Consider the following 10,011-nt stretch of genomic DNA (forward strand, 5'->3'; position numbering starts at 1 on the left):
CCAACACTTCATGGGCCCTCGACAAATATTTCTTAAATTAAAGTTAGGTTGAAACATAAGAACTGACCAGGCTCCCTCCTTTTTTTCTCTTTTGGTTGCCCCTCGGCATATGGATTTCCTGGGCCAAGGATCAGATCAGAGCCACAGTTGCAACCTACTGGGCAGTGCCAGCCAGGGATGGACCTGCACCACAACAGAAACTCCAAGCTTCTCTCTCTCTCTCTTTTTTTTTTTCCCCAGGGCTGCACCTGCAGCATAAGGAAGTTCCCTGGCTAGGGGTCCAATCAGAGCTACAGCTGGCAACCTACACCACAGCCACAGCAACCCCAGCTCCAAGCCTCGCCTGCCACCTACACCACACCTCACGGCAAGGCAGGATCCTTAACCCACCGATAGAGGCTAGAGATTGAACGCACATCTTCATGGATACTAGTCAGGTTCTTAGCCCACTGAGCCAGGAGGGGATCTCCACCAAAGTTCTCTTTTAATCACAATGTTTTGCATTTATTTATTGTATCTTAAAAGAGCTTTAAGGCACTTTCAAATCTAAAGGTGAAATTTTTTAAACATTGTGGTGATCATTATACGACTACAGATGTGATAAATTCATTGAGTAGTAAAAAAAAAATAAAAAATAAATAAATAAAATTCCCAAGACATGTAAGATTAAAAACAACACTCCGGGGTTTCATCTATTTCCCGTATACAACAAGCCAAGCGTCTGTTCGGGTACAACTGACTGTAGAATCCTTACGAGAGCAGTGCACAGGCTGGCCGGCGACGCAGCAAGGAAGACAGGTCTTCAGCCCCCCTCCGTCAGCTGGTCTCCCTGGACCCAGGCAGAGGCAGCGAGGACCACGTGATCAGAGACTGGTCCCGCCCCATTCCCCGCGGGGATGGTTCCAGGCTGTGACGTAGAGTCACGTGGGACTCGGCCTGTAAGGCTCGGCCACGTCACCGGAAATCCAGGCCACAGGGGAGCTGGCCGGTCGAAGGCTGAGTGGGTGGCTGGCCCGCCGAGGCGGAGCTGGGCTCGGGTCGTGGCCAGGCTGGAGCCCGATGACTCGGCTGTATAAAGGCACCTTCGTGCGGCGGAGGGCACCTGCCTGCCCCGCAGGGGGAAGTAGGGCCCGCGAGGCGGCCCCTGAAGTGTGCCCGGGGCGTTAAGGCCTCACTCTGCACTTCTTGAGGGCGGGGAATTCCTCCAAACTGAAGAAAAGTGGCTCATCCTCGAACTTTGAGTGATTTATGCGAGGACGTATAAGAGCTTCCGGAGCTGTTTGGGAGCAACAACAAAGAAAACCCAGCACGCCCGCCCTTACGTGCCGCCTCATACGAGTCCCACCCCCATCTCGCCTCCGACCTATTGCAGGCCGCGCCTAACGCGAGTCCCGCCCCCGGCGCGCCCACTGCGACCCTTGACCTCTGCTGGACTTTCCCGCGCCGCCGAGTCCCGCCTCCCGGCGCACGAGCCCCGCCCCGCCCTCGCTCCGGCCTATCCCGCGTCGCGCCGCGCACGAGCCCCGCCCCGCCCTCGCTCCCTGCCTATCCCGCGTCGCGCCGTGCAGGAGCCCCGCCCCCGCCCCTCGCGGGGGTTGGCGCGCGGCCGTGACGTCGCTGGCGGGCCAGGCGCGGCCGCCGAGCCGAGCCGCTCCGGGCCCGCGGCCATGCCCAAGCGGGGCTGCCCCTTCGCGGACGCGGCCCCGCTACAGCTCAAGGTTCGTGTGGGCCAGAGGGAGCTGAGTCGCGGCGTGTGCGCCGAGCGCCTCACTCGGGAGATTTTCGGTGAGTGCCGGGTGGAGGGGTTTCTCGCTGCGAAGCGGGGCCGGGGCAGGCGGGCCCCGCGGGCCGCGCCCCCTGGAGCCGGGGGTCCGGAGCTAGCTGTCCGACTGGGGTTTGGGAGCAATGAGTAGGGCGTCCTGAGTAAGCCCTTGTACGCTACCTCCTGTCCCCTGCCACCCCCACCTCTCTGAACCGCGTGGTGTCGAGTCGGGGCTGTGTCTTGTGGGGATGCCGGACTCGCGCGGTAACCAGCCCTGGTCCGACCAGCACTGAGATCCCTCAGGCGCACTTGGAGGCCGGGGAGGGGGATGTCCTGGTGGAACAAGTCCGCAGCAGTACCCATTCTAACCCCAGACGTATTTCTGGAGCGCGCCTTCTCTGCCAGGCGCTGCAGCTGCGCAGGAGACCCTGCCTCCCAGTCTAGTGGGGGGACCTGCCAGAGAAGGACGTGCCAGAGGTCATCAGGGCAGCGACGGGGTGCTGCAGGACCACCTGCAGGCTGTCAGTGGTCTCATGGAGAAAGAGAGTCCTGCAGAGATAGGCAGGCAGAGAGGGAGAGGAAGGGAATTGCAGGCAGAGGGAACAGCCTACGCGAAAACCAGGAAGCAGCAGAGTGCAGCAGGGCTCAGGGTAGCTGGACTGTCCAGGTCAGACCTGTGAGGGCAGCGAGCTCGGAGGCCTTCTCGTCTGACTGGGTCATGCCGATTTTTAGGTGCACGGGTGCTGTTGATCACCCCTCTGGGGTGGTTCATCCACCGTGGAGTTTGCTTTATCTGGTGGTTGAGGGCCCGAGGTTTGTGGCCGGAGTGTTTGTAATTGAGCGATGCTGCTGTGCTTTAGGGGTGTGGGGAAGAGCCTAGCCGGGGGAGACCCTGCTTCTCTCTCTCCTGCTCCCCCAGCCCAGCCCACCGCCCCCCTCAGCAGCTGCTCTGCCTTTTTTCCTTGCACACTGGGGTTGCAAATGCAAATCCTTTCCGAGGCCACGCAGGCAATAGAAATGAGTGAAGCTGTGGGTGCTCAACCGTTATTCCCGCCCTGGACAGTCAAAAAACGTAAACACTGCAGGCGGAAGAATTAAAAGTTGATAGGGATTAAGTCAGGCTGGTTTTTGACCTTCCTTGACCACAGTGTCAAGGTTTGCAGGGGCTTGTCCCTCACAGGCCCGTGAGGGGGGGGGGGGGTTGCTGGGCTTCCCAGACATTTCCCGAGGGCAGGACCTAAGGTGGCCTGTGTGAACTCAGGGGTAGTGAATGCCAAGCCTGACCGTGGCCTCTTTATCTTGATGGACCACAGGCCTTGGAGGGGGGGGGGGGCTGGTTTCCCCTCAATCCTCCCATCCTGCTCCAAGGGGGAGGGTGCTGGGGCTGTCACCAGCCACTCAAGCTCTGTCACCCAGCAGCTCGTTTCTGTCAGTCACAGAGCGCTGCCAGCTTCTAAGCGCGCCTCCCTGGCTCTGTTGGGATACGGCAGAGAACCACAGACAATGCATTTCTGGGGCTGGCGCCTGGCATTTGACCCTGCGAAAGCCCCCAGCCCTGATGGAAAGCCACTGCTCTAGGTGCTGAGACACCACCTCAGCTCCGAGGGTGGGACTGTCTGTCCAGGACCCACAGAGGTCTCGAGAATTCTGGAGTACTTGTCAGGAGCCCGTTGCTGCCATGTCTTTGGCCCGCAGCTCCAAGGTCGGGGAAGGGGTGTGTACCAGCCGGGGCTGGGTGCTGCACAGGAACGAAGCTGGCTGCTGGGTGCGAAGGCCGAAAGGGACAGCAAGCATGTGAGGCCACCGTGTGGAAAACGAGCAGAGTGACAGGAGAGGAGCCCGGAGGGGCTTGCGGAGTCCAGAGCCTTCCTGGAGGAGGTGGCCGCTGAGCCCAGGCAGGAGGGGAAGGTGGGACCCAGCTCGCCAGGGCACAGCGTTGTCCTGGTGGCTGGATGACAGCTCCGAGGCCTGGCTGGGCGCAGCCCACAGGACAAGGAGGCTGTGCGGGGTGGAAACGGAGGAGTGACTCCTCTTCCCCAGAGAAGACCACCCAGCTCCTCTTCCGAGGGGCCCAGGCCTACATGGACCACGCGTGGGAGGAGGGCTGTGCCACCGTTGACCTGCCGGAATCCCCGAAGCCCGGCCCCACGGAAGCCCCTCGGGCCTCGCGGGGGCAGATGCTCATCGGGCCCGACGGCCGACTGACCAGGAGCCGAGCCCAGGCCTCTGAAGCTGGTGAGTGGGGCCCTGCAGGTGCGCTTGGGACATGGCAAGGGCGTTCCCTTTATTCTCAGTGTGTTTCCTACCTGGGCCGGCGGGCACTGGGTCCCGTCTAGGTGGGGAGAGGCTATTTGGGTCCCTGCGCAGCGTGGTGTGCATCCCAGACTGTCACCTGGGTTGCTGGTTAGAAACTCCCTCACCCCCAGTCTGGGTGGTGCAGGAACCTCTGTGCTCCCCCGAGCCGCAGAAGGGACACTGGCACCAGCCGTCGGGAGCCGTGGGGCGGGGGTCCGGGCACCGGGCGCCCTCCCTGGTGAAACCGGCTGTGTGCTGTGCTCACGCACCGGTTGTCCGGAGCACCTCATGGTAGGTCAGGTGCGGGAGGAGGGTCGCCTCGTTCTCAGGTGGGGAGTTGGGGGCCCCCAGCACTCTGGGTCCCTTTGGGCTGACAGGTGTTCTTCCTTGCAGAGCCGGCCGGGGCCGCGTCGGGGGCCTGCTCGTCTTGCGTGCGTGCCGCGGACGGGAAGGCGGCGTGTGGCCAGTGTGAGCGAGCCCTGTGCGGGCGCTGCGTGCACACCTGCTGCAGCTGCGGGGCCCTGGCCTGCCCCCTGTGCGCCGTCGTGGAGTGAGTGCGGGCCCCTGCGGGCGGGCGGGCCTGATGGGACCATGTGACAGCAGTAAATGCTTCCGCCAGCCGGAGCTTTTCCTGAAGGCCCCGGGACCCTTGCTGAGGCAATCCAGCCCCCGCAGCTTGCCCACCCCGCCCCGCTGCGGTCTATCCGCCCCCTTGGTGCTCCGGTGCTCTAGGGCCTTGAGTTAGGATGTCTCACCTGGCCTCTCGGTGTCGTTGGCTCACTCCTTGGTAGCCGACACCTGTCGGGTGAGGGCGGGAGATGAGCGTTTGTAACCTGAGCTCGTGTCTGCTGCAGGTGGTGGGTCCAGCCTTGCTCAGGAGGTGCCGGGCACTGGCCGGTCCAGCGTCCACTCCACGGACAGGTGTGGCTGGGCTGTGCCCTCTAAGGAAGGTTCTGCACGCTTCAAACTAATTTAGTCCCGGGGTCTTCTGTTTTTCTACTTTTTTGAAATCAGAGCACAGTCCGTTTACAATGTGCCGACCGAGCAAAGCGACCCAGGCCCACATCGACACGTGCTCGCTTGTCCCCAGCACGCTCGATCCCAGAAGGTTGGACACAGTTCCCTGTGCGCACAGTAGGCCCAGGAGTCTTTAAAACCAACCAGGGGGTTCCCTGGTGGTCTGGCAGGTTAAAGATCTCGCATGGTGGCTGCTGTGGCACAGGTTCCCTCCCTGGCCAGGAACTTCCTCCCACCGCAGGTGTGGCCACAGATAAATGCAGACATAAAAGTCACACTAACCAGGAAGAGTTAAAAACATACCTCCCAGGTGGGGGCAGGGCAGGGTGGGTGGCGCTGGCGAGGACTGGCCACCCTGTGCCCTTGGTTTGAGGACTAAGACGGCGGGTGGGTGGCGAATGTGGACTCTGTTTTGTGTTCGCCAGCTTAAATCTTCTCTTCCTGCTTCCGTGTTAAGTGAGGAGGCAGGGCCTGGCCAGTGGCCTTTCTCTGGAGCAGGGCTGCCCACAGCACCGGGCACCCCGCGGGTCCTGGACCAGGCGCTGCTGGAGCCTCTGCATCCCAAAAGCGCCTCCCTCCCCAGGGCGGGTCCTGGGGGCTTCGCTGGTCTCCTCCCTCCTCCCCAAACACCAGCTGCGCCAGGGCAGGGGCTTTGTCCCCGCTGATAAGCAGGTGACTTGCTCCAGGCCACCGCCCTATCGGTCCCCCCGCACCCCCCACCTGCAGCCCGGGGTGGGGCTGGCAGGAGCTGGGGCCGGGACTTGGGGCCCTAAGCGCCCGGCGGCACCAGGCGCTGACTGCCCCGCAGACCTGTCTGGACGCGGAGCACGTGGCCAGCGCCCTGCCTCTCAGGCTCTTCTGCCGGATCCCCCGTGTCTGCTGACTTGCGGGTCCTCGCCCTCCCTGTCCTGCTCCCCCCGTGGCCCCGGGGGCGGGAAATCCTCGCCACGCCCCTCGGGGGGCAGCTTCAGGACCAGACCTCAGGCCCACAGGCGGGGCCGGGGACGGGGCTGGTTCGCGCCGCTCTCCATGGATGCCGAGCTTCGGCCTCTGCCTGGGCTCTCGGCACCTTCCCTCAGGTCGCGAGTCCACCCGCCTTGTGGGCCGAGGAGGTGAGGGCCAGGATCAGTGCCTCGGCACGTCGCCCAGGGGCACACAAGGCGGCGCTGACACCAGCTCCCCGCCCCCTCCCCACAGCTGCAGCAACATTCAGGAGAAAGTGCTGTGTGCCAGCTGTGCCGTGTTCGAGACCTGAGGCAGGAGTGGACAGCGGCCTTGCCTGGACAACCCCGCTGGTGTGGACGCTGGGACCCGTGTGGTGGGCGGGAGGGGGCCTTTCTAGTCCGTATTTTGTGCTCCTGACAACAGGAGTGAATAAACCGTTTATGTTTGGACGCGGGGACTCCCTGGGGCCTGTGGGGAGCAGTTGGTGAGCTCTGCCAGGTGCCACCCCATCGCCCTGCGGCCGGCGGGGGGGCCGGGGCCCCGTCCAGGCCGACCCTGAAATGCCACCAAAACACCTCGACGGGAGGTCGGGGCCCCGCCTGACCTGCCAGTCGGTTCCTTGGAATGCTGGCCGGCTGGGCAACGGCCTTGCTCACCTGGGGGAGGTGCGGTGTGTGGTCCAGGGAGGGGACGGGCCTGGAGGGAGAGTCGCAGGCCGGCCGGCTGTGCTTGGAGCCTCCCCTCCAGGCACTTGGGTCCCGGCTCCCACACCAGGGTCCCTGCAGGGCCGCCTCAGCGCAGTAGGCCCTGCCCCCTGAGGAACCCTGGGCCACAGAATAGGGCGGGAGTGACACGGGACTGGCCAGCTTGGAGGGTCCCTGACGCCAAAGAGGCTGGGCCCATGTGGGGCACAGGCTGCTGAGGCAGGGGTGAGAGAGCATGCGGGGTCACTGCATGTGAGCGGAGGTTGCAGGTGCATGTTCCTGAGCAAGGGCGTGGGACACTCTGGGGCCGCCTCGGCCTTGCCCCGTGAGGCCGTGGCTGGTGGGTGTCTGTGCCACTGGCACTGGACTTGGAGAGCCCACCGTTGGCCGTCCTCACGGGGGCCACCTGGCTTCCTGCAGAGGCCCTGGGCCTCCAGCAGTGTCCAGCGTCTGATCGTTAGGGAGATGCGGGTCCGTGTCACAGGAGAGGCCACCTCACACCCATCAGGACGGCTGCGGTGTAAACAGCAGCAGACCCCAGGCGCTGGCGAGGGTGTGGGGAGCTGGCAGCCTGTGCCCTGGCGCCAGGGCTGTGAGATGCCGCGGCCCTGGTGGGAGGCGGTGAAGCAGTTCCTCAGAAAACTGCGGGGGGATCTCAGCGACGCTGCAGTCCCCCTGGGGTGTCCACGGCCACGCACAGCGGCGGTCCCAGGAGGGAAGGTGTGGCGACAAACCCGTGTCCTGTGGGCTGACCTCGAGACAGCAGCCAGCGACGGCTTCCAGTGGGGTCTTTTCTTTCTTTTTTCTTCTTTTTTTTTTTCCTGGCTGCACCCACAGCATGTGGAAGTTCCCCGGCCAGGAAACTTCGTCACAGCTGCAGCAACGCGGGGTCCTTACCCCTGTGCCACCGCAGGAACCGCCTTGAAGTGATGTCTGGATTCTCTGCTCAGGACTTGAACCTGGGCAGCCTGGGTGAAAGCCAGGGACGCCACCGCTAGACCAGCTGGAGGCAAGAGCAGAATCGCCCTGATTCTCGCCCCTGGTGAAAACAGTGTTTCCCGGAGGCCGAGCCTGCAGACAGGTCAAGGGTTATCGTAGAGACAGCGCAGCGAGCGGGAGAGCGTGGAGAAGCGGCTTACTGTAGACACGAGCAGAGCAGGAGGACCCACCCGAAGGAGGAGTGCGGGTGTGGGTGTCCCCCGAGCGAGGCGCGCGCCAGACAGGTGACCTGAGGTGCTCACGCAGCGCGGCTCTCCAGCCCCTGCCTTCCTCTGGCCGCTTCTCCTGTGTCTCCCACCAGACCGGGTCCAGGGCCCTCCCCGATAGGCGTGCGCATCTTTTGGCCGAGACGATTCCAGAGCAGAGGGTTCTGGCGCCCCTCGCCTCCGATCCCGGGAGTCTCTGTGCATGTGGAGTCGGGGAATCGCCGCCACCCCGGGAGTGATTGACGTGGTCATTGCTGTCACTCCAGCAGAGCTCAGCTCCTGCAACTAACTTCCTCCTCGAGGCGTCAAAGAGAAGCCGGGCCCAGCGGTTCCAAGCCCAGGGGCGCATCTACCTCCCACCTCGCGTCTGCACAGCGCAATATTATTCAGCCCTAAAAAGGAAGGAGCTCCTGGCACGGGCTACAGCACGGATGGCCCTGTGGACACCTCACTGAGTGCAGTGGCCCAGTCACAAAGTAACAGACCCTATGTGACTCCGCTTCCGTGAGGCCCCTGGAGACAGTGGAAGGTGGGGGCCGGGAGGCTGGGGCTGGGTGTCAGCTTTTGATGAAGAGCTCCGGGTGAGAGGCACGACCACCCGGATGTACTTAGCGCAGCCAAGTGGGGCTCCCGTGTGCCTCAGCCAGTTAAGAACCCAGCACAGTGTCCATGACAGTGTGGGTTCGATCCCTGGCCTCGCCCAGTGGGTTAAGGATCCGGCGTTGCCATGAGCTGTGGTGTAGGTCACAGACACAGCTTGGATCTGGTGTTGCTGTGGCTGTGGCGTAGGCCGGAGGCTACAGCTCCAATTTGACCCCTAGCCTGGGAACCTCCACAGGCCACGGGAGCGGCCCTAAAACAGCAAAACAGAAAAGTCACTTGGAGCATAAAGATGCAAGCGAATTGAAAGTGAAAGGACGGACTTGGCTGGACGCCGACCCATCTTTGAGCAGCCTTCCCTGGGGGGGCGGCTACCTGAGGCAGGCCCTCCCTCCGCCACCACGATGCCCCAGCCGGACACCCGGCCTGAAGCCCCAGACCCCCATCTGCAGCACCCAGTCAGAGCCTCTCCGCATACCTGCCGAAACGTGGGCGCTCCAGGTGCTGAAGGCACTTCTGCTCCTGGCTTCCTCTCCTCTGGAGGCTGGCCTGGTGCGGGGAAGGGCAGGGCGGGATGGGAGGGCGTTGCCGCCTCCATGTATGCCAGGCTGCGGGACTGCAGCTCTGCTGGTCCTCACTGTCCCAGGCCACAACTCACCAGGCCCCTCCGGGCCTGCCCTGGCCCCGGAGTTCTCTCCCCGAGGAGCCGGCTCCCTGCCTGGGCTGCTGCAGGTGCCTGCAGGGACTGCCCCCACCTCCTGGAAGGTCAGGGCATTCTCTGGGTGTCCACCCTTTGCTCATTTCCTCCTGGCCTCCTGGTTGTGTTTGTGTCCAGGCTCATGACCTTGAGCCTGTCCCAGGCCATAGGAATGCCCTTAAGGCCATCTCCCAGTCAGCCCCAACCCCCAGCCACCCCATCCCCAAATCATCCGTCATCCCCCAGTCACCCCAACCTCATCCCCCAGTCATCCCCCAAGGGGGTCCTTTGGGAAGAAGAGCTGGTGCCCCTCTCCCTGGCAGGCTGGGCCCCTGATCCTCGGCTCCAGCTTGAGCCACCTCCCGGTTTTTCACACCACGCCTGCCACTTTGGGGCACCATTTGCTCAAAGTTTGAGGATAATGGGAGGCTACTGCTGTATTTTCTGGTTTCTGAAATATACATTTTTCTTTTTTATTGTGTTAAAATACACGTCACAGGAGTTCCCACTGCAGCTCAGTGGTTATCAAACCCAACTGGCATCCATGAGGACTGGAGTTCAGTCCCTGGCCTCGCTCAGTGGTGTAGGTTGCAGGTGTGGCTGGGAGCTTGCATGGCTGTGGCTGTGGCCTCGGCCGGCCGGTGGCTACAGCTCTGATTGGACCCCTAGCCTGGGGACCTCCCTGTGCTGTGGGTGCGGCCCTAAAAAGAAAAAAACAAAAAACAAACAAAAAAAAATTACACATCACATCAAGCCATCTTAGCCTGTTTCCAGTGCACAGATCCG

At 62.8% G+C, this 10,011-nt stretch overlaps 1 protein-coding gene across 2 annotated transcripts; it reads left to right on the forward strand.

The window, feature by feature from the left end:
* The first annotated feature begins 1,633 nt into the window (after positions 1–1,633).
* On the forward strand, positions 1,634–9,712 carry SIVA1 (SIVA1 apoptosis inducing factor). 2 transcript variants are annotated; one of them, XR_014809381.1, is made up of 5 exons: positions 1,634–1,785; positions 3,803–3,997; positions 4,451–4,607; positions 6,272–6,911; positions 7,294–9,712. XR_014809381.1 is itself a non-coding variant. In XM_021081564.2 (4 exons), the coding sequence occupies exons 1-4, from the start codon at positions 1,668–1,670 to the stop codon at positions 6,327–6,329; spliced, it is 528 nt and encodes a 175-aa protein (XP_020937223.1). In that variant the 5' UTR covers positions 1,634–1,667; the 3' UTR covers positions 6,330–9,712. The 2 variants fall into 2 exon arrangements, 1 of the variants encoding a protein (XP_020937223.1); XM_021081564.2 differs by having other exon boundaries at positions 6,272–9,712.
* The last annotated feature ends 299 nt before the right edge of the window (positions 9,713–10,011 follow it).

The sequence above is a fragment of the Sus scrofa genome, chromosome 7 (genome assembly GCF_054392235.1).
Source record: "Sus scrofa isolate SSC_HxYL_T2T_F1_AM1 chromosome 7, Sscrofa_HxYL_maternal_Yorkshire_Landrace_v2.0, whole genome shotgun sequence".
Taxonomy (NCBI): domain Eukaryota; kingdom Metazoa; phylum Chordata; class Mammalia; order Artiodactyla; family Suidae; genus Sus; species Sus scrofa.

Coding starts and splice junctions, on each gene's coding strand:
- SIVA1 (XM_021081564.2), top strand. CDS start 1,668: ATGCCCAAGCGGGGCTGCCCCTTCGCGGACGCGGCCCCGCTACAGCTC. Junction 3,998..4,450: donor AGCCCAGGCCTCTGAAGCTG/GTGAGTGGGGCC, acceptor TCTTCCTTGCAG/AGCCGGCCGGGGCCGCGTCG. Junction 4,608..6,271: donor CCCCTGTGCGCCGTCGTGGA/GTGAGTGCGGGC, acceptor CCCTCCCCACAG/CTGCAGCAACATTCAGGAGA.